Genomic DNA, 25,249 nt, shown 5'->3' with positions numbered 1-25,249 from the left:
AATAAAGCCAGAATAAAAACAGTACCTGCCTGATAAATACCAAGCACTACATAAATGTTAGCTAACATTATAACAAGACATACTATCTTTTAACATCTTTTGGAGAGTCTAGCTAAAAGGTTATATATTTAAAAACTTTAAGCATTCATCAAGACGGCCAGGACTAACACTGTCTGTGCTACCGTTAATCAGTCTCTACCACCATTTAAGCAAAACATAGGTGCTTAAAGCTAGGATAGAGGCCAACAAGTCCCAGTGATAAGGAAGATCCTTTTTTTCTTTCTGTTCTAGACCTGTTGTAGTTTTTCTCTTCATTTCATTTCTCAATCAATTCCCATGAGTCAAATGTGAACTCTGCTGCTGCTTCTGTCCTCATATACAAACTGAAATTATGAGCTACAATCTCAACTCGTTACTGACTTCCAACTTGGCTTGGAAAAGGAACCAACATCTTCTCTAACCTTGCATTTACCCTAAGAATTCTCATGGAAAATGATGTCTCACTCTTTCTACACTAACTCAATTTGAGCTTCTCACAAGAAATATCTAGTTACCCATTTTGGTCTCTCTACATTGTTCTGTTTTCTTGTATCCATACTCTGAGTTGCTTCAAGATTCTATCAACAAGCTCCTCTATCCCATCCTGGAACTAACAGACCAAACCAATCAAACAAGCATACTTAGCATTACACACAGTGGCCAGGCCCAACGCAGGAATTAAAAATAAACAACACCAACACAGAAACTTGAAAACAAATCCATGCATCTTTTCATTCAAAGGTCCACTCAAACAAACACATATTATTAAATCTACTTAAGGCAAATAAAAAAATAAGAAAGGAAATTCTATATGATACGGCTCAACAACTACGCTCTGATTTGTCACTTGCTTACACTGATACGAAGACTACAATATCCATATTGAAATACAAGATTTAAAATGCTTATGATGACTATGACTCAAAAACTTGTGTGTGAAGTGGGGCTGCAGGGGTAGGAGGGGGCAAACATACATGCATTTAGGCACTCACTTGCTCCAATTTAAAGATATGCTGATTAAAGTAGTGTTGTAAACGTTCATTAGCAAAATTAATACAGAACTGTTCAAAGCTGTTATTTTCATAATCTTCAAATCCAAAAATATCAAGAACACCAATGGACAAAGTCTGTAAAACAGGAAAGAATTATGTTTAAAAAAAAGATGCTCAAATTTATTTCATGAATAATAGCCACAATATACGCAACAAATGCTCAAAGTTCTACAGCAGTGCAGAGGAGATTTTTGGGAGGGCCGGTGTTCAACCAAAATACATCACAAATAAAAAGCATTCCAGTTCTCTTTATCTTCATCTTTCTTTTTATCCTAATTGTAAAAATACATCTAAAATTTTAACACATGTAATCCACTGCTTACTCTACAGAAATGTGCAAAGCAAGGTTAGTGGCCTGTTATCTCAGTCTCAGAAATCCCTAAACTCTAAGAGATAAGGGAATGGAGAAGTCAAAAGGTTACTTAAGTAAAGCTAGGCTACTCCTAACTCTGCCTGGTTATGCCAAGAGGACATTATAATTGTCCTATTTTAACTTTTATATCCTAACAGAATTCTTCTTTAGGAACTAAGCTAAGTATGTTTAATCTGCCTTGTGCAAGACAGGAACGAAACTAGATATCAGAATATGTGGTTTTTTGAAGTTAAACATTTTATCAGGGACCGGGCACGGTGGCGCAGCAGTTAAGTGCATATGTTCCGCTTCAGCAGCCTGGGGTTCACCAGTTTGGATCCCGGGTGCAGACATGGCACCGCATGGCAAGCCATGCTGTGGCAGGCATCCCACACATAAAGTAGAGGAAGATGGGCATGGATGTTAGCTCAGGGCCAGTCTTCCTAAGCAAAAAGAGGAGGAGTGGCAGCAGATGTTAGCTCAGGGTTAATCTTCAAAAAAAAAAAAAAAAAAAATTTATCGAAAAAGAAATTGTTCAAAAGAAAACAGTTCAGTGGTTACCAGAGGAAGAGGGGTCAGGGGCGGGCATAGGGGGTGAAGTGGAGCCCTTATATGGTGACAGACAAGAAATAATGTGCAACTGAAATCTCACATCAATGTAAACTACTATGAACTCAATAAAAAGAAAAAAAATTTACGGATTACATTTTTTAAAGAAAAAAATTGTTCGAGGTTTGTCACATTAAATAGTTATAAAAGGATTATAACAAAAAACAATCCTTTCTTCATCCTCAGTTTCGGCTCCCTAAAGTCAACAACACTCAAATCTTTTAGCTATTTGGTATGAAATAGTATAGCACACAAATATTTATTCTTCTATTTCTTGATATTTTACTTCTAGAATTTATCTTCTAACTTCTTACTATGGTTGACGAGTATTCAGTTCTAAAACCTCCAAACCAACATTCTTGTCACTACCTCATCTCATTCTTTCTTTCTTTTTTTTGAGGCAGATTACCCCTGAGCTAACTACTGCCAGTTCTCCTCTTTTTGCTGAGGAAACCTGGCCCTGAGCTAACATCTGTGCCCATCTTCCTCTACTTTATATATGGGACGCCTACCACAGCATGGCGTGCCAAGCGGTGCCATGTCCGCACCCAGGATCCGAACCAGCGAACCTCAGGCCACTGAGAAGCAGAACGTGCGCACTTAACCGCTGCGCCACCGGGCTGGCCCCCTACTTCATCTCATTCTTAAAATACAGTTGTATGACAATTTTGGTTAAATAAAAACAACTTTTCTCTGCTGGTGCTAAGAGAGACACTGGGCAAATCAATGTAATAAGCGATAAATAGTTAAGAGATTTTTAAAAGTCTCCATTAAGAGTATTTTGTTTGATTAATTCTGTTGACTAATGCTAAGCCTTTATGAAAAACGGTGAAAATTATTATCTTCAAAAATAAGTCAATGTGGTAAATTAGATTGCAATTAAACTTAATTTTCTAACTGTGGTCTTACTCAAAGCATGAAAAGTTCATGTAAAAGCAATTTTACATTTAAGACAATAGGATTAAGTAAGAAACATGACATTCCTAATCAGTCTGAAAAGGTAGACTATTCCATAAAAGCTGTTGGGAAATAAAAATGGATTTGAAATTATTAAAGTTAAATATCTAAAATCTGCCATATTAAAAAATAAATTCCAATTGGAAAAAAAGGCCTGAGCATAAAAAATTAAATTCTAAAAGTATGCCAATAAATATTTTATAATCTTGGGCTGGAAGAGGCTTCTCCATGGAAGAAACATAAATAAAACCCAGAACAATAAAGGAAAAGAATGACAGAATTAACTGCACAAAAAAATTTAAAACATATGAGCTCAAAAAGACAACATAAACAAATCTTAAAAGTCAAGAGAAAATATTTGCAATATATATCAAACTATGAGTCTCTGCAATATCCACAATGACTCCTAAAAAGAAATAACAAAAAGACAAAATGAACAACTTAAAAATAGAAAAAATATATAACAATATAATAAAAGATATAAAACATGAGAAGATACTTGACGTTCATCTATCATTGAAAAGACTGGCAATAAAATGGGATAGTCTTCCTTATCAGATTCGCAGATGAAAATAGATAATATCCACTGTGAGTAAAGGTGTAGGGAAATAGGTACTTTCATACAATAATAGTGGAAGTGCAGTCTTTTTTGAAAAGCAATTTAGCAATAGCTACCAAAATTTTAAAATGTACATAAATTATATATAGACACATATAAATGTACATAAATTACATTCTGAGGATTTTATCCTAAAGAAATGTGCACAAAGAATATTTGTTACATCATTGTATATAACAATACGACAAATTAATATATTTTTAATGGGAGAATTTATAGTACACATGCATACTATACAATATTAGAAAATTATTAAAAATAATGAGGTCTAGATATATTTCAAGACACACTAGGTAAAATAACACAAGTTAGAAACAATATAGATAGCATGATTCTATTTTTATGTTTAAAAGCAACTCTGTACATATACATCTACAGGAATGTAAGCAGATAAGAAAGAAGGTCTGGAAAGACACAGGGAACAACAGTGTCCCTGAATACGGTAATGAAAACAGAAATAAGGAGGGAAACAGTAGGGAATACAGATAAAAGGAGATTCTCACTTATTATTCCATATAATTCTGTGTTTTTAAATTTCATGTATTAACTATTTTACTAAAACAGTTTTCCAGGAAAAATATATAATAATCTAATGTACGTCTACCTTGATATTTTGCTCCAAATCTTTACTATTCAAAAGTGCATGATTAATCCGAAAAACTATCCAGTCAAACAAGGCACTATATAAGGACTTAGCCATGGAGTTCCTCACTGTCACAGCCTGAAAAGAAAGAAAAGGGTTAGGAATACAAGTGAAATTGGCAATAATCTAAGATATTATAACAAAGTGTGCTTTGCTCTCATGAAAGAAAGAAATCTTACTATCCTGAATTAGAAAGTAATTTTTCTCTCAATATATATAGCCTGTAATCGAAGTTTTCTATATATACTCATTAATTTAGTTCAACTCAGGGAATCTAGGCTAAAACTGCCATGAAAGATAAGGAAAACAAAATGTAGGTCACACAATTCAAAAATTTTACTGAAAATTGGGGTATATATTTAACCCATTAAAGAAGGTAAAATAGAAAGTTTACAAACAAATGAACCTTGCCAGCTAAAGTCAGGAAGAGTATTCCAGACAGAGGAATAAACCTGTGAGCGAAAAGGATCAGTTATCTGTAGAATTCTAGTCAGACTCTTAAAAGTTAATTATAATACCACCACAATTACATTCCTGGTTGTCATCAGCTTGTCATCCACAGTAACCTCTAGAATTTCTCCATCCCAAGACAGAGTAACAATTCCTTCATTATCGAGTCAACGTAATTTACTTTTTCCCTCACTTTAAGCTTTTCCCAGTTTATGAAAACTACTGTCTGCTCAATTTTTCCGTAAATCTGAAACAGTTCTAAAAAGTAAAGTCTATTAGTTAAAGTAAGTTCAATAATTAGGAAGTACTACAATCTAAAACAAAGAAGGGGGCACATATCTTAGAGAAGTGAATCTTAGCACTTGGAAGAGTACAAATCCTAATAATTTATAGTCTAGGGACCTATTTTGAAGCTTGTATATTCAGGCACACATTTATATCTCTGCTCACAAGTTTAGAGGAAGTACAAGGTAATGATTAAGAGTTGGATTATCTTCCAATTCCAGTTTCTCTACTTATTCTAGCTATGTGACCTTGGTCAAGTTACTTAAACTTTTAAGTTACAGTGTACACATTTGTAAAACTAAGATAATACTACAAACTGTCACACAGATGATTAATTTCAGTGAAAAAAAATTGTAAGCTTCAAGTTTCTAGACCACAAAATAATGACCTAAACCATTACCTACATAGGAAAGAGAAGACAGGTATCAAATTCTCTGTCTTCAACAGTAGAAACTTGAAAAGAGGAAAATGTTTACAAATTCCAAGAGAAAAAGGAATGTGGCCCTAGGATTCTATACTCAAGCAAGTTATCAACAAATTATCTTTAAAATATCAATAGTAGAATATATAGACAGAATAACCATTCTGTTTTTCCCCAAAGGGGGGAAAAAAAGAATGAAGACAATCAGATCAAATTCAGCAAAAGTAAAATATTTTAAAACTAAATAAACAAGCATAAGACACAAAAACAATACAAAAAAATAATAGTTATCACAATAAATATAAATAATGTATATTTTTAGTTAAAAGGCAGACCTTCATATTCAATTAAAAACTAAAACCTACATATTTGTGGTTTATATTAAGTACTATTTTTATAAAATATCATAGTCAGATGGAATCCAGATATACCAAAATACACCAATAAAATGCCTAGTTACCCCATTACTCCCAGTATTAGACTTTCAGCCTCTTTTCTCTGAAATGCAGTCCTGCCTATCATGGCTTAATCTCAATAAACCCAAATATCAATTAATATTTTCCCACCCGTACGGCTAAAGAGTACATGCCGTATTACAACCATGTCCTTCTGGCCCTCTTCTGGGCAGGATGCCAACCATCGGGGATTTATAACAATCCAGGGCCTGGCCAACCTGAATCTTAACTTATCTCACTCAAAGAACATCACGTCTTGAAGGAACACAGAGCCCTTCTGCATGAGCTACGGTTCTGGGATGGCTGGTCACACCAAGGACAGTCCCTCTTGGCAAGCACTTTTGTTCTCCTGTCTATATAAGCAGCACCCTCTCCACTCGTGGTAGTGGTAACTCTGTCCAGCTGGCCTCCACTGGACACTCTCCACAAGTAATACTTAATAAACCCTTATGTCTCATATGCTGTCTCCAGGTCTTTTCTTCCGATTCTCCACAGCCTATCCCACACTGCTTGCCCAACTGGGCGTGTGGCTAGACAATTGGTAAACCAGCCAGGAGACCGAGGAAACCCCCATGAGCACCGAGACTAGGGGCAATGGGAAGGGGAAATCTTCAGGGGAAATTCCAAGTTGGTCAGTGTCCTCATATGGGGGCCAGTCACAGCCCTTCTAGATAGATAGGGCCTACTGCATGAGTATGGGGACACCCCAAAAATGTCCAACGGCCTAGAGGGAGTCCTGGGCATGAAAAATACAGGGAAGAAGAACTGAGAGGCCCAGGAAGCAAGTCCATGGAAAGAGGGTAACAGTGTACCATGTGTCTGCACATCAGGCGACAACGCCACCAGGGAACCAATAAGCAGACGAGTTAGCTCAGATCTGTCTCCTGGAAGAAGTGCCAGCCGAAAGAGTGGCAGAGTGGCTACACAAGAAGACTGGACACAAAGGACCTCATGGGCCAATGCCAAGGCCTGGGGCCTCCCCCTATGCAATGCTGACATAGTACAGATCTGCCAGGCGTGCTCTTCTTCTTCCTTGTTGAGACCCCAGGGCCACTCCCCAGGACACAGGCCAAATCACCAGAGGCAATCAGCCCACTCAACGCTGGCAGGTAGACTACATCAGGCCCTTGCCCCTTTCTGATGGCTGCCGATATACCCTTACCTGTGTGAACACGAATACAGGACTGCTGCAGGCATATTCTAGCAAACAGGCTACAGAAAAGACCACCTAGAGACCTAGAACACCTCTGCACTGTGTACGGTACTCCCATTGACATCGACAGTAACCAAGGTACACATTTTACCGGCCACAAGGTACAGATGTGGACTGACCAAATGGACATACATGGGCATTGTCACCTGTCATACAACCCCACAGCCGCGAGACTAGTGGAACAAATGAATGGCTTGCTGAAAAAATAATTAAGGTCAGAAGATAGGACCCTAGCCCAGTGGATGAGACGCCTAACAACAGCCATAGATCAACTAAATGAACATGAAAGACACACTGGACCTAGTGTATATCAGATGTTCACACAAGGACCCAATACAACAGTACATCTACAGACAACAGCCCACAAAGCAGAAAAGCTACAACCATAGATAAGCACTCAGAACAACTTGCTTTTGCCTCTGCCAAAAGTACTCCCTACTGGGACCCACATGGTCACTTGGCCCTGGGACTGGCAGATGGAGCCCCACTGGTGTGGTCTCTTAGCCCCTAGGGGACAGACTTAGAACAGAATATCACAGTAACACCCTTTATTGTGGGAAGGTCACCGAAAACCTCCAAACTTACTAATCCAGGGCCTCTGATTCATTCCCCAAGGCAGTGTCATCCTTTCCCTCTAGAGTGTCGTTCCTCCCTTATCCTATACCTCTACAACCGTGTGTGTCTTGTTGGACAGTCATGACCTCCCTGTTTTAGTTCTCTCTAAACACCTTACTTTTTGTCCTCAGGACAACGTCTGCCAACTTCTTCACTGACTGGGCACACACCGTTACTGACTTACAAAATCACTCCAATTGCTGGGTATGTAGCAAGCTGTCTCTCTGTCTTCAACCATGGGGTTACCATGGCAGAAAGAGTTCTTCGGCATTCTTGCCTTTTTGTATTGCTTGTATATTCTAGCTGTGCTCTTTACAGCTGTTGTGGTACATAGTTGCAATGCTCCTGTGTGTCTCTGGCCCAAGGGAAACTGCAGAAGATGGCATGATAAAATTGTAAGGGCCATTCGGACACACGGAGGGTAGAGTATAGGGCCATAGCCCACACGCCATATTACAACCATGTGTCCTTCCGGCCCTCTTCTGGGCAGGATGCCAACCAGCTGGGATTTGTAATGATCCAGGGCCTGGCCAATCCAATCTTAACTTATCTCATTCAAAGAACATCACATCTTGAAGGAAGACAGAGCCATTCCACGTGAGCTACTGTTCCTGGGAACACTAGTTGTACCAAGGACAGTTCCTCTTGGCAAGCACATAGCCTTTTGCTCCCATCTGTATAAGCAACCCTCTCTCTGCTCGTGAGAGCGGTAACTCCATCCAGCTGGCTGCCACTGGACACCCGAGTGGGTGCACAACTTCGTCCAGCCAGCCACCACTGAACACTCCCCGCCAGAAAGACCCAATAAACCCTTAAGTCTTGTATGCCATCTCAGGGTCTCTTCTTTGGGTTTCTCTGCAATCTATCCTGCACAGCTTGCCCAACTGGGTATGCGACCAGACACCACCCAAACAAGATCTCATTTAGTGTTTCCTATCTCACTGAATGGTACCAATATTCTTATAGATGTGTAAGCCAGAAAATTAGGATTCATCCTTGTATCTCCTTCTTCCTCCTCGTTTCCCATTAAGCAAATCATTGCCAGGTCCTGTTGATTTTACCATCTAAATTTCTTTCTTTTTAAATATATCCATTACTCCCTATCAGTATGTCATCATTCTGGACAAAGCAGCAAACACCTTTCTCCTCAGGAGTACTACTACAGGCCCCAAACTCATCTTTCCACATTCACTCTTGCCTGCAGTGTTAGACAAAATCCTATAATGGCCCCAAGGTTCCCAAACCCTGGTGTACATGTTCTGTATAACCCCTCTCCTTAAGTGTAGGCAGGACTGTAAATATGATGAATTTCACTCCTGTAACTATCTAATGTTATATGATAAAGGCGAAGGGACTTTAAAGATATAATTATGGCCCAATATCAGCTAATTTTTTTAGTCAGAGATTATTGTGGGCAGAGCTGACTTAATCAGAGAAAGCTCTTAAAAAGGACTGAATCCTTTCATCAGATTCTCCTGCTGGCCTTGAAGAAGCAAACTGCCATAGTATGGACAGGAACATACGGCAGAAAATGGCAAGTAGACTCTAGCTGCTGAGAATGGCCCCTGACAGCCAACGGGAAATTGAGGATCTCAGTCCTAAAACTGTAAGCAACGGACTCCTATTGATAATCTGTGAACTTGGAAGAGGATGTTGAGTCTCAGATGAGATCACAGCTTTGATGGACATCTTGACTTCAGCCTGGTAAAACCCTGAGCAGAGGGTCTATCTAACCAGTGTCCAGATTGATGATCCATGGAAACTGCCAGATAATAAATCTGTGTTGTATTAAGTCACTAAGTTTGTTACACAGCTATAGAAAACAAATAAACTCTCCAACTGATTCTTCACACTGCTGCCAGAGTGCTCCTTTAAAAAAAAAAAAAACAAACACACTTTTTTCACTAAAAACATTTGAAAAGCTTTCCACTGCTCTTCAAATAAATATTAAAATCCTTAAGAACTACTCCTCATTTTACCCCTAATGCCTAGCACATTTCTGGGCATAAAGACGGTTTTCAAATATTTACTAAACAAATAAATAAATATACCAAACAAATGTAAACAAAAATAAAGCGGGGGCTACAAAAAGTTGAATTTGAAAATGTAAATAAAGAAATATTTTATAATGAAAAAAGTTGTGAACAAAATATAAAAGTACTAAACTTTTATGTAAAAGAAGGGCAAGATTCTTTAAAAGGTTTGGCTTTTTCTGTTGTTTAGAAAGGAGCTCTCAAAGTTGGAGACTATACAATACAATATAAGATACCTGACATAATGAAGAAATGCAGACTTGTACATACGGTTAGGAGGGACCTCAAAAAGTGGGATAAATTGATCAGTGTCAGCCTAGTAAGCATTCTTTACAGTTCAATCACTATTTCCCCATCTCTGTGTCTTCTAATCTCATATTCCTGTCCCATTATTTTTAACTTTTTTTTTTAGTTGTTAAAGGAAATTTCCTGTCTATTTGTTTTTGGTTATTTTTCAGCTTTTTTCCCGTCCTATTTTTACACTGTCATAGTTTGATTTCTCATCACTTGCAGAAAATTACACTATAAAATAGTAGGTGTTTCAATAATTTTCCTACTCCTATACACCTGAGTATAATAATAATAATGATGATTACAATAACAATAATGGTTCACTATAGCAATAAATCTCACCTGGAAGGCTCACTATACAGATGATATTTAAAGCCATGGGACTGGGTGAGATAATCTGGACAAAGAATATAGAGAAGAAAAAACAAAGACTGTCCTAGGGCACCCCATCTTTTAGAGGTCAGGAAGAAAATAAAAGGCAAAAAGAAGTGAAAAGCAGTGGCCAACACTGAAAAAGTAAACAGAAGAGTATGATGTGCTAGAAGATAAGAAACTGTCAAAAAGGAATAATCAATTGAGTCAAACACTGCTCATTTATAATTCTACCTATCATCTATTCACCTCATATTAATATGAAACTTAAGAATGATGAACAGATTAAGATCCTTGGGAAAAAAATGTAAGTTTATTCCTTAAAATCACATTCCACTTTAAGTTTCCAAGTTGATGGAAGCTCACAAATTTCAAGGGCACAGAAAATACTTCAATCAACGCTCTTTGTCGTTATTTTCCTTCTGTTAAGAGAAAGAACACAAACCCAAACTTCTAAAAAAGTTCAGCACACTTTGATATCAAAGAAAACCTATTCATACCTCTGCCAGCTTATATGGTAAAATAAGCTTTTCTCCCACTGTCACAGTCTTCCTTGTAACTAATGCTTCACATAGCATCTCTTCTTTAACCTACACAGCAGAAAAGTAAATTCAATATATAAGATTTATGACAATGGGTAGAATTATTTACTGAAAAGCCAAATAGAGACAAAAAATTTAATGAGATTAGCAAATATATAATAGAGAAAAAACAAAAAAGAAATACACTGGGCAATTTAAATATTGGCCAAAGCGGAATTTAAGTGTCCCAATCACTCCACTTCCCCTCACAAAAAAGAAAACAAAGGGTAAAGAAGACAGACGGGTCTTTTAAATTAAAGTTTTCTTTCTTATCATAATAGAGAAATATGTTTCATTGTACAGGATATAGAAAATATAGAACAGTACAAAAACAATTTTAAGACAATCAACCATAATCCCACAACCTGGAGACAGGACTAAAAAGCGACCACACTTCTTGAATTCCAGGAACATTACCATCGGTACTTATTTATGTTTCGGATGTTTACTTTTATTTACAGATGTTAAACCTAATGATAAAATTGATACTTTCTTTCTTCTCACACTCTCTCTAGAGGCAAATACTATCATGAATTTGACTGGTATCATTTCAGTTCATTTTTATACACACACACACATATATATCAGACGTATTCATAAACACCATATTATATTGTCAAGTGTATCTAACTCCTATTTGTATGGTATCATATTGCTCATATGTTTTTGCGATCTAACTATGTTGATAATTTAGATGAAGCTTATTCATTTTAACGTCTATATAGCATCCCAGTATATAAATTACCAGTGTGTAATCCATTTTCCTACTTGTAGGCAATTACTACATTGTTTACAATTTTGCACTATTAGAAAATAAACTGCAGTGAATATTCTTGCATATGAGTTCAAGAGTTTCCCTAAAGTATATACCTAAAAGTGGAATTACTAGGTTGTAGTGTACACATTTTCAACTTTACAGGATATTGCCAAACTCCTGTACACAGTTTTCATCAATCTGCTCTCTCAGCAGCAGCACTGAGAGATGTGAGAGTTCCTATTTCTTCGAACCTTGACTATACCTAGTATTATCAGACTTTTGATTCTTGTTTTGATTTTTGCCATGCTGATGGACATGAAATAGTAAAACATGAGCATTTTACAAAAGCATCCATATATAATAAAGACAGAACCTCCATAGAATTTTATGTAGATAGTATGATATAAAACATAACAAGCAAAAAAGATTAGATTACAAGGAGAAACTGAGTTACAAAATGATAGAGTGAGGCATTACCCTGCCACTAGCAATTCATGATAGATAGATCATTTTTTGAAATATGAGTACATGATAAAGAAAGTACACCTTCTTTTCGAGCATCCATTGCTAAATTCTCAAATTCTAAAAAATGGAAATAATTTGAGGTATATTACCTTTACAAAACGCAGTAAAACCAAAAGTGAACAGCCAAAGTTTCAATATAAAACCTCAACCATTCAGACATATTTAAAATACTTTGAGGAACAAAAACAAAATAATACTAATTACAGAAAAAAGACAAAACTAAGGGAAAATATATGTGAAAAAAAAAACACTGTCATATTGTGAGGTATATATTTCTACATTTAAGCAATTATTATTAAAAGTGAACACTTAAAAATAAATGGTCTACGCAGCAGACTCAAGAAATTTTTTTAAAGGAACAAACAAATGTAAGCTGGCAAGAACATGGAACAAAAGTCACTTCCAGACATTTGTATAAATTGATACATCACTGCAGAGAATCATTTGTCAGTATCAGTAAAGCTCAATAGGTGTATATACCATATCCAAAAAGTTCAACTCCATGGACTATATCCAAGAATAATTCTCACACATTTTAACAAGGAGACGTACAAGAATGCCTATCATAGCACTATCTATAAATGGAAAATTACAAACAATTCAATGCCCACTAAAAAAGACAGATTATGTTTTATTCATACAATGCAATTATATACAGCAGCTAAAAAAAAAGAATCTAGACTATAAATCAGCATTGAAAAATCTCAAAAATATAATATGAAATGAAAAAGTCATGTTTTAGAATGATCCATACAGTATAATGTTTACATAAGTCTGAAAACATGCAGAACAAAACAAAATATTCTGTATGGAAATATCTATCTATTCTGAAAATAAAAAACAAGAATGGGAATGATAACCACCAAATTTATAATAGTGTGCACTTCTGGTGGGGGCAGAGTACATAACGGTATTCAATTATATGCAATGTATTATTGCTTGGGTGGAGTTGTGAGTACACAGGTGTTTATTATATCGTTTTCTATATACAGTGTGTGTTGAAAACATTTCATAATTTAACAGAGAAAAATGAAGAAAATGTTAAAAACAGAAATTAATACATAACAAGTAAGATGTAGAACTGATAAATCTAAAGCCCAATTATTTGAAAATAAGAAATGAAAGACAAATCTCACATAAATCAAAAGAACAAATTAAGAAACAGAAACAGAAAGCTAACACCACAGAAAAATGTTTTAAACATTAACAGAATATTTTACAAAGAACACAAAAACAATAAATTTTAAACATTTAAGCAACACATGATTTCCTAGAAAAATACAAATTATCAAAATTAACTAAAGCAAGATTTGAAAATCTTAAAAACTTAGTTAACACAAAACAAACCAAAAGGACATCAAACACAGTTGGTCACAGAGTTGGTATCTCTCAAATCTTTAAGGAACATATTATTCTCTGCTAATGATTCTTCTCTTAAACGTAGGAAAAAACTTAAAAGGATGAAAAACTATCCAACTCATTTTTAGAAATTAGCTTAATGTTGGCACTAAAACCTGACAATGATTGTACACGGAGCCACACACATACACACAAATCATACAAAATAGTCTAGTCCTGTTTATTATATTTGATAAACATCCTAAAGAAAATATTAATAAGTTTATGATATTTTAATCAGCTACCTCTATAATTTTCCAAATATTCTTAGTTGCACATATATGACATTTAAAATTAAAAAATAAACTTTATTAATACAAATAATTAGCAATGGGCTCAATATCCAATCTACAAAGTTTCTCATATTCACCTAATTGAGAAACTGATACATATGTTAAAAATCCCTCCTTTATATTGTTTCAAAAGATGTTAAAATATACTCAGATACATAAATCTGCTAAAAACTGAACAGTTTTTGTTAACAGTGATGGTTCTAATATCTCATAACAAAAACATGCTCCACAATTACCCAAATTAGTCTATTGGAGCTTGTCCATCTTTCAATAATTTCACAACTATCTATCCCAAATAGAATTTAGTAAACAAAAGACTCCAAACATTCACCATTGCTTGAGGTAACTACAAAAAAATAATGGGAAAAAAATCGAACCATTATTTATGAAACATTTGTTCTTAGAAACTAAGTCTCTATTTATCATTGAATTCAATCACTTCGGAAGGAGGGGCATTAAATTAAATCTTAACTAAAGAGTTTACATTTTAATTAAGCCACTTACTGTGCTTATCTTTGTTTTATCTCAACGAAAGCCTTAAGGTTGCAAGTATTAGTATCAATTTTAAGCAATTAGAGGAGATCATTTTTAAAAATAATTTCTAAGAACTAACTATAGGCACAATACCATGATAGGTCCTATCAGATCTCTAGCTCCTCAACTCTGAAAACATCTTCTTTCTACTTATTACCAAACCTCCATTCCTAGAACCTGTCCAAACTACACCTAACAAAGAATTTAAGAAGCTTGGGTTCAAAGGTGAGATTTTCTATCAAATTACATTTGCTGTTAGTCCAACTTTCACACTGGTAAGCCCAATTCTCAGAATTGGATTTCCCCTTTTTATCACTACCTGAGTTTCTCTTTGAATTGCCTGACTTGCTCTGAGCAGTCTCTCACCAAAGAAGGAATACTGGACAAGGACCAAAAGCTTTAGTACTTGCTGAATGCTTGAACTTACAAGACCACTAGCCACAATGCCATGTACTGCCATAATACCAATGTCTGACTAAGATATCACCTGAAATGCCTAACAGAAATACCATCTGTTCTCTGACCCTCATGACCTCCAACATTTACAATTTTCAAATACCACACTCCTGGTAGAACTTCTTTCCAATGAGTGAGTATCGTTCCAATGCAAGGTACTCCCTTTCTCCTGTTCCTTCTGCCAGGCTAACTCATTCCATTAAAGTTAATAAGCAACACCCAGGCATGTGCAAAATAACAAACTCTGTAAGGTTAGAAAAATAAGGAAGAGGCATCCTTTGCTCTCAAAGAGCACTGCAACCTCATAATGGACACAAACTAGTAAACAATTAACTTTCTGCTACAAAACCAAAATTAAATTACGCTAAATAGAAGCAAATGTACTATGCTGATGGAGTCAGTTTAGACCATTTAATAAGGTTAAATCCCATGAAGTGGCACATGAACCAAGATTTGAAAGATGAGTAATATTTGAATAGAAAAAAAGCAGCCTATTCATTATTGCAAAATACTGGAAAGAACCAAGTTGTCTTTCAATAGGTAAATGGATAAACTGTGGTACACCAATACAATGGAATATTGTTGTCAGAATGTTACCCAGTAATAAAGAGCAATGAGCTACCAAGCCACGAAAAGACACAGACGAATCTTAAATGCATACTGCTAAGTGAAACAAGTCAGTCTGAAAAGGCTACATACTGCATGACTCCAATTACGTTATATTCTGGAAAAGGAAAATCTACAAAGCTAGTAAAAAGATCAGGGGTTTTGGAGAAGAGGGTTGAATAGGTGAACCACAGGGGATTTTTAGGGCAGTGTAATTTTGTATGATACTGTAATGGAGGACATATGACATTAGCATTTGTTACAACCCATACAGCACAAAGAGTGAACTTCAATGTATACAAATTTTTAGAAAATTATTTAAGACACTGGGGGATCCTAGGAAAGAATGCAGACAACGACAAGAGAATCTTACTGTATGACAAATATATGAAACAACCTCACTGAAGGGGGTGGGAGGAAAAGGTGCTGACCTAGATTTGTAAAGGAATGGAGTCTGTAAAACTAAAGGTAAAAGGAACCGCACATAAGCACTGTACTCGAGTTGATAAAGTCTTTTCCCACCTGGGTACGGGTTAACAATTCTACTACTACTAAACACGAATACTAGAATTGAATAATTAAGGAAATGAATAGTAGATGGTGGGAGACAGGTCCCTCATTGTTAGAATGGTAGTTTACAGATAAGCAAGGGGAAAAGCATAGAATGATACGTGTGATAATGGATTAGTTAGAAACATCATTATAGCCTCATGTTTATCTTTATATACATATAGATGGTTACATAAAGATATTTGTAGATATGTGAATATACACAGCTTAGTATACACACATATATTTCCTTGCTCTGTCAGATGGGAGGGCCTATAAAAACCAACACCTCTTTTAATATGAATCTAGCAAGATAAGAAGTTAGTGGGGAAAATATGAGAAATCATCACTCCAGGAAGAAAGATTAAGGTAATAAAAACCTTGATATGGGAAGAAGCATGATGAGAGATGAAGACCTTTGGTTCTGATTTGGCCACAAAGAAAGAAAAAGTAGCACACTTTCTCTCCGTCCAGATAGCCCATCTTCAAATAAAATAATCTAAACAAAATCTTAGTATGAGAAGATAGCTCAAATACAGAAGGGGAAAAACAAGCAAAGGCCTAGAACATTATACAATCTAGAATGAAATATTCACCCTATCCAGCAAATTCAGGGGTTATGGATATCTGGGGAAAGGCAAGGCAGGAGAGAAAATCCAAATCTTCTACAGATTCTGGTACACTATGTAGCAAAAAATCCCATCTTTTGGAGAAACACCATTAATAAAAAGCATTAACCCATCTACACTCTCAAAATAGTTATACAAAATAAAAACTGAGAAGTCATGCAGTATTTGAAATGAAAACTTAGATGTAATCACTCACTTCTAATAATTCTGAGACAATAGGCAGAATTTCAGGATTACAGATATCTATGGAGTCATCCCGGTATGTCTTCTTTTTATAACAGATATTACCCAAATGTAGTATTGCTGAGAGAAGAGAGAAAATCCTGCGAAAATAAAACCACAAATTATGGCTTGCTTTTGTGCATTCTCTAAGCTTATTTCATTCTAAAATTCTAATCAAGCAAATTAATCAGTACAAATATGAAGTATTTAATCTTTAGAAAAAGAAGAAACACAGGAATAATAACTATAATAACTAAAATTTATTGAGCATTTCCTCTGTCAGGCACTGTGCAAAGTGCTTTACATAACTTTACTTTCAGTATTGTATCACGTATCAGACATAGCTGTTTGAAGGGGACTTTTGCTATTCGTCTGAATCTGCTGTAGTTTGAAAAGTTCATGCCTTTCTAAATGCTTTTCATCCTGCCTGGAATGCCCTTTCCCTACAGTGTCTATTTCAGATCTACTCAATCAGAATCTTTAAAGGAAAGGCCTTGGAATCTGTATTTTTTAATCAAGTAGACTAGGTGATTTTTTTATTACTCGTTATATTTAAGAAGTGTTCTCCTACATCATATTATGGTGTAATATCGATAAATATTGTATATTTAGTATACTGATAAGTGCTTTTTAAAAAACAGTATAAGGCCATTAGGGAATATTATCTAATATTAGGCCTCTACTGTGAAACATCTACATCTGGACCCTCCCTTCTGTTCTCCCCTCCTGTCTCAGAGGAACACGTGCCCCTCCTCCAAGCACAAACTAATCCCTCCACTTGTGCTCTACATCCCAGGAACTCCAGTTTACTCAGGAACATTAATATACCTACTTCCTGTCTTTCACCTGAACCTATAAGAACTTTCTATCAAAATAATCTCACGTTTACTTCTCTCTTATTTTAAACAATCTGTCCTAGATCCACATCTTCTCCTTCCTTTCACAAACAAGCTTATTGAAATGTTAACTTATACTCCTGTCGTCACTTTGTTATTCCCTATTTACTATCAGATTCTGGCATCTACCACCCACTGAAGTGTCTCACAGAGGTTACCAAAGACCTCTAAGTAACTAAGAAAAATATATTGTTTTTAACTTACCTCACATCTCAGAGGTATTTTTTTTTTATTTATATATTTTTTTTATTAATGTTATGATAGATTACAAGCTTGTGAGATTTCAGTTGTACATTTTTGTTAGTCATGTTGTGGGTACACCACTTCCCCCTCTCAGAGGTATTTTTAACACAACTGAACACTCCATCTAAAGCCCTTCCTGGAACTCCACGTATACACACATCTTTGTGCCTTGTCCAGTTACTTCCATAGGATAAATCTGTTCTACTCATGAAATTTTAACTATGTGTTTTCCTAAAATTAATAAGTATTCTAAATAAAACAAAAATATTGACTTAGGGGGCTGGCCCCATGGCGGAGTCGTTAAGTTCGCGCATTCCGCTGCAGGCGGCCCAGTGTTTTGTTGGTTCGAATCCTGGGCGTGGACATGACACTGCTCATCAAACCACGTTGAGGCAGCATCCCACGTGCCACAACTAGAAGGAGCCACAATGAAAAATATACAACTATGTACTGGGGGGCTTTGGGGATAAAAAGGAAAAAAATAAAATCTTAAAAAAAAAAATATTGACTTACGAAGCTAATATATATACTTTCAGATATACAGTATCTAATTTATAGGTCTTGTTTTTCAAATAATTTAAAATTTTTAAATGTTTGAATCATTAACATGACTCAAAAAAATACAAGTAAATTATAAAGGAATAATTCATAAAAGTATTCTGGGTTAAATCAAAGAGTAAACTCAGTATCAATAAACATTATAAACTCTAATGGAATGGGGCCAGCTCTGGTGGCCTAGTGCTTAAGTTCGGCACACTCCACTTCAGCAGCCAAGGATCAGTTCCCAGGCAAGGACCTACCACCACTGCAGCCACACTGTGGTGGTGATCCACATACAAAATAGAGGAAGACTGGCAACAGATATTAGCTCAAGGCAAATCTTTCTCAGGGAAAAAAGAAAAAAACTAATGGAAAACAAAAGACATAAAAACACAAACTCACGGCCCATTTTTTAAAAACTACTTTTAGTAGTAGTTTATATGGTTTCTAAATTACATTGTTTCAAAATTTGGGGTTCAAAAATCAGCACATCACTGTTTTCTCACACACAAATATGTGATGCAAAGTCTTCAGGAATAATAAATGTCACATAAACAATTTAATATACTATAGTATAAAAAAAGTATAAATAGTATAAATAGGAGTAAGAATCTCTGTTCTCAAAAGCTTATAATCTTCCATAAGGAAATAACAATAAATAACTGTACTATAGGGCAGGATATCTTAAAATACAGAAAATAGAAACAAACACAGTTAAGGAAAATTTCATTAAAAAGGTAGGATATGAACAGTACTCTAAAGCAAAAAGGTTTCAATTCACATGCCAAATTTTAGGTTGCCTGCAAGGTTGTGTTAAAAGAGATTCTGGGCTAGATCTAAGTGCAGTAGAAAATAACATTGTGATTTATTAGCAGAGTCAATAGTGGTCACAGGAGAGGGGAACAGTAGTATACATGATATGCTCTCTATCCAAAAATTGAAAGTTATTTGAATGAGTGGAAAGGAGATGAAAATCATTCCTTCATGGAATAGGGAAAATAATGAATGTTCAGAATACAACATAATGTTTTAGATAACACCATCTAGTTAAAATACAAACCCTGTGCTAGGGAATATCTGAAGATAATATCTAAGGGATAGAGAAGGGTCTAATTGAAGACCTGGCTACTAGGAACATATTGTTTCCTGTGGTTTCCAACATGAGATATAGTCACATAAGACTCTTTCACATGATAGGTGCACGATAAGTAAACACTGTATTTCCAACTTATGTTACCTAAAAAAAGTGAAATGAAGTTTCACTATTACTTAATACATAGACTGGCACTTCAGTCTATATGTCAGTCAGGCAGGTGTCACGAGGTAAATGAGATATCCTGAAGGAAGAATGTGGGTATTACACCTCATGGAGTAATTGACAGAGGTACTCTCATTTATTTAGTAACTTCCAGTGAATTGTAGTTTGTCACCAATTAAATTGGTTTGCATACTTACATATTATCTTATTTGGTTTTAACTTATCTTTAATAAAAAGATCCGGGCAAAGAATCTGCCAATCGAAGATTCATACCAATGATATAATCACAAGCAAACAAGAAAACGGCAGGACTAATATTCTCCTACTCCTGGTACAAGATTAAAAGTTGACAATATAGGGGCCGGCCCCATGGCCGAGTGGTTAAGTTCGCATGCTCCGCTGCAGTGGCCCAGGGCTTCAGTGGTTTGGATCCTGGGCAGGGACATGGCACCACTCATCAGGCCACACTGAGGCGGCGTCCCATGTGCCACAACTAGAAGGACCCACAACTAAATTAGCTGTAAATAATACAACTAGGTACTGGGGGGGATTTGGGAAGAAAAAGCAGAAAGAAAAAACAAAGAAGAAGATTGGCAACAGTTGTTAGCTCAGGTGGCAATCTTTAAAAAAAAAAAAAGTTGAGAAAATAATCAGAACTGAAATATTTATCAACACTAATTCCCTCCTCAAAAAAGTTATATGTTACTACATTCTTCTGGTGACAGCCAAGATTTTAAATATTTTGTTTTATTTTAAATATATTTTAAATATAATATACTTCATCCTTATCTCATTTCTCTTTTACTTATATTTACAATGAACAAAATACGTTTCATACGATAGTACAGACATAAATTTACAGGGAAAATACATGGAAAATTAGGTTTTACTGAGAGGTATCCATGCCTTAACAAGATCAGAGATCACTGACATAAAAAAACAAGACCTATAACACTTTAAATAGCGTTATAAAGCAACAGTTTTTAAGTAAGGTCCCTGGATAGGCTTCAGGGGTACAATGAACGCTTGCAATTACATGCAAATGTTTATGGATGTACATTTTACAGGAAGAAGAGCTCTAGTTTTCAAAAGATTCTCAAAGAATTTATGACCAAAAAAAAGCAATTCAAAACAACTCTTTTAGAAAAATAAATTTTGCGAGCAATGCTTAAGATAGAGGAGGCACTGGATCAGGAACATCAGTTAGAAAATTGTTTAAAAGGACCGAGGAAGAGGAATTTTTTTGAAACATACATCATGACTTGTTCTCCACTAAGGGTATAAGAATACAACAAATAAACTCACTGTCTTCGTGTCTTGGGAAGAAATCCTACCATTTCCATAGCCAGTTGTAAGCGTTCAAAGTCATGCCTCAAATCTTCCCCTTCCACTGTGAAGCAATCCTGTTTAAGAAAAAAGGGGGGAAAAATCAAGACTACCCGTTGAAAAGTAACATAAGCCACTAGAGAAATAAAGTAATTTTAGATGAGAACACCCATGTGTAAAAATCACAGTTGGTGAATATTTAGACATCATCAAATTCATTAGACATCTTATCTTACTACCGATATGCAAACTAAACACATACCTACCAAAATACCAGTAAGTTACCTTTTTTCTCCCTTACACAATCACCAAGGCAAGGATCTCAACAGTAACTTAAGATAAAGAGCTAGCAATACTTATAAACTCTTCTAATACCAAGTTTGATTCTGAGTGGTTCTGAAGAATTTTGGAGATCCAAAGTATTTAAGAGGGTTCAATACCACAAACCAATGTTATTTACTCAACAAATATTTAATGAATGCCTACCCACATGCAAGGCACTGAACTAGATCCTGGGACACAAAAACAAATTTTAGAAGAGGCAGTAATTTAGGTGAGAAGTGGAGCCTAGATTTGTATAATATAGAGATGTTTATGGTACATAGATATTAGATGTAATATAAATAGTTCCTAATGAAATAATATAAACAACATGGTAACCATTCTGCAAAAGAAAGAAGTATATGTGAAAGTATAAAAACCTGCACAGAACAGACATCACATGAGTCAGTAAAAACAGCTGTGGATAAAGCCATAAAAAAATATTATGGTTTTTTTTTTTTTTTCAAGGAAGATTAGCCCTGAGCTAACATCTGCTGCCAATTCTCCTCTTTTTTGCTGAGGAAGACTGGCCCTGAGCTAACATCCATGCCCATCTTCCTCTACTTCATATGTGGGACGCCTACCACAGCATGGCTTGCCAAGTGGTGCCATGTCTGCACTTGGAATCTGAACTGGCGAACCCCGGGCCGCCGAAGCAGAACGTGCACACTTAACCGCTGCGCCACCAGGCCAGCCCCAAATATTTCATTTTTAGAGTAACCCTTGCATTTTAGTTCCCAAAAAACACGATCTGTACACATAATCTAAATCTTTAAAATAATAAATAAGTCCTTAAGTCTCTTTACTCTATGTTCTCACAGTCCCTTACACTTACATTTTCAAAAACCTCCTCACACATATTTACTTTTTTAATGCCTATCTTCCTATGGAATGTTGCATCAAGTACTTAGTAAACACACGAACTGTTATTTGTCTTATTCACTGCAGATCTCCAGCACTGAGTAAGTGAGCCAAGAATACAGTGGATAATTACTGACGTAAACACACAATCATCAACTTACTGAATTAAATGAAACATTCCTTTTTGAGAAATAAAGAAACTGCTCATTCATTTTTTTTAAAAGTATTTATCGAGTATCTACGATGTACTACCCCCTCAGGCACTGTAAGAATGAGTTAATGAATATATCTAAATATAAAGTTTACAATTAAATACTACATTTTAGAACGCTGTTAAAAATATTTTTATTCTCTATATAGAAAGGTACACACACATAGTTTAAAATTTCAAATTCACTTCAAGAAAAGTTCTGTCTGAAAATCCATTCATTTAATTTTCTGCCTATAAAATTTGGACTAAGCAATTTTAAACCATATTTCTACAGACATGCCCATGTCCTACTACTCACTAAAAAATTTTAAGTTAATACATTTTTCTTTTATCTATAGCAAAGCTTTTGTTTTTTTTTGAGGAAGATTAGCCCTGAGCTAACATCTGTTGCCAATCCCCCTCTTTTTGCTGAGGAAGACTGGCCCTGAGCTAACAGCCGTGTCCATCTTCCTCTACTTTATATGTGGGACGCCTGCCACAGCACGGCTTGCCAAGCAGTGCCATGCCCACACCCAGGATCCGAAACAGCAAACCCCAGGCCACCAAAGCGTAACATGCAAACTTAACCGCTGTGCCACCGGGCCAACCCCTATAGAAAAGCTTTTTAAAAGGCTCTTGATTCTCTTCTCCCACAAACCACAAACAACTCATTCACTCTATGATTTGGTTAATATTTTTCTATAACAAATAAGTGAGGGGGGAAAAAAGCTATGTTTCCACTCAATAATACAGCAATGAATCTCATAACTGACAGTGTTCTTATCTGCCCCCAAAATGAATAAAACAACGTATATAAAATACTGAGAAAGTAAATTGAAAGAAGCACTAAAATATACATTTATATTTGCTGTTATCCACAATCGAACGTTCTTCAGAAATACAAAGTGGTCTTAACAAACACCAAAATCATAATTTATTTTCAAAAACGTGTACTGATGACCTTAACTGTTTCCCTGATGATAACAATATTAGAAAAGCTAGGGATGGTTAATCTACCAAACCAGAAATATCCTTACCTTAATTTGGGTTAATTTGGGTTCCCACAGAAGTAGACCTTGAAACCAGGATTCAGCATAAGTAGTAAGGGAATGGGAAAAGAAAATAGGGAAAGCAGTGTAGCCTAAACAGGGTTCACTATTAAAGTACCTACCACAGTGGGTAAGTAGAGTTTAATCCCAAAGTAATCTCTGGGAAATAGGGTAAAACACAGAGAGATAAGAAAGCTGGACCATTTGTATGTCATCTCCCATCACTGGCTGAGGATTTCTACAGATAGGGGGAGGGAGTTGTTAATTCCTATGCTCTTCCAGGGGGCCATGCTAGAGCACAAAGGCCTTCCAGAGTTCTAAGAAAAGTCTTCAGACACCAAGCTGCAAATACTGGCTGTTGGAGGTCACTCAGAGAACAATGAAATGGTAAGGTTCAAAGAATAAGGCAGGGAACTAACCAATAACTGTTACAAACCTTTCCACCGGAAAAAGATAGCTGGTTCCTCTTGCCCAACTCAGCTCTAGCTGTAGTCTTGCTTGATAACATGCCACTGCACACTCCCAACAAACACACCAAAATGTTCTTTCATGCTATGAGCCTTTTTTTCCCTTTGTGTGGAATGATGAGAACCCTTTCTCATTTACAAGTGCCTACGATAAGCCTGGCAGGTAGTAGCCATTTGACATGGGTATGAGGGAGAGAAAGTAAAGGGTAGAGTCAAATTATACATTTCTTTCGTCTATATTTCCTAGAATGGTATTTAGAAAAATCATACTTTTTTATAACTTCAAGTTGACAGTACAGGACATAAATAAGAATAATTGACTTTGAGAGTTAGTAAAGATGCCAGAGATCATTTAAGGAAAAGAATATAAAGAACAGAGGCTTCACTGGAATCCCAGTAACATTACTAACTTGCTTCAACACAATGGGGGAAGCCACTTAAATTTTAAGTCATTGCTGCTTCTTGTGAGAAAGGTAATCATACTAACTCCAACCAGTGGTTTTATAATGATCAAATATAATATGGATGTTAAAGTGGTTTTTAAATGGAAAAACATATGCAAAGTAAGTTGTGCTGCATGCAGAGACCTCATATTGGACTGACAGACGATGAGGACTAAAGCCACAAAAGCAGTATTTGAGAGAATGACCATGAACTTAACAGACTACAAGGGAATGGAGGTAAGAGTCTTTATGCTGTAGAAATACTTAAAATAAGGAGAATAGAAACATTATAGATTCAGAGGATTCTACCCAAGTTGCATCAGGATCCCTGAAAGCACTGCAGCAGGTCTACCTCATGGGAAAACAGGTTGCCAGGTACTCTACAGATGGCTGGGTTCCTCTAAAGGTAGTGATGACCAGGGTGGGAGCTTTGTCTCAACAGGATAATAAGTTCTAATCCCTCTGCAGCATAGTGGACATGGTAGTGTTCTGAGACTATCACTTATTGTAATAATTCTCATTAAATCTCTGCCCGATAGATGGACCCTTAAACCATTCAAACCTTGGTTCAGATAAATAAAAAAATTAGGTGAGACTAACCTTTTACATAAAAGTTATTGAGAACTAGCTTTAAGGTAAAATTATTTGAATAGATTATTACCATATAAGAAGAGAAATCAGTATGTACCAAACATCTTC

At 35.8% G+C, this 25,249-nt stretch overlaps 1 protein-coding gene across 45 annotated transcripts in view; it reads right to left on the bottom strand.

Annotated features, from left to right (window-relative positions):
• MYO9A (myosin IXA) overlaps positions 1 to 25,249 on the bottom strand; it is a 289,948-nt gene that overhangs the window by 179,225 nt on the left and 85,474 nt on the right. For all 45 annotated transcript variants that reach the window (XR_011425596.1, XR_011425595.1, XM_070234206.1 and 42 more), the window contains 5 exons: positions 21,199 to 21,296; positions 16,931 to 17,057; positions 10,907 to 10,996; positions 4,233 to 4,349; positions 1,032 to 1,166 (listed from right to left, as the gene is read on the bottom strand). Coding sequence is in view for 43 of the 45 variants with exons in the window: in XM_070234206.1 (XP_070090307.1) it covers positions 1,032 to 1,166; positions 4,233 to 4,349; positions 10,907 to 10,996; positions 16,931 to 17,057; positions 21,199 to 21,296 (567 nt within the window). In the remaining 2 variants the exon portion in view is untranslated. The remainder of the gene's footprint in view (positions 1 to 1,031; positions 1,167 to 4,232; positions 4,350 to 10,906; positions 10,997 to 16,930; positions 17,058 to 21,198; positions 21,297 to 25,249) is intronic.

This window comes from Equus caballus, chromosome 1 (genome assembly GCF_041296265.1).
Source record: "Equus caballus isolate H_3958 breed thoroughbred chromosome 1, TB-T2T, whole genome shotgun sequence".
Taxonomy (NCBI): Eukaryota; Metazoa; Chordata; class Mammalia; order Perissodactyla; family Equidae; genus Equus; species Equus caballus.
Note: the sequence above shows the minus strand (reverse complement) of the source record. Positions and strands in the feature narration are given on the sequence as shown.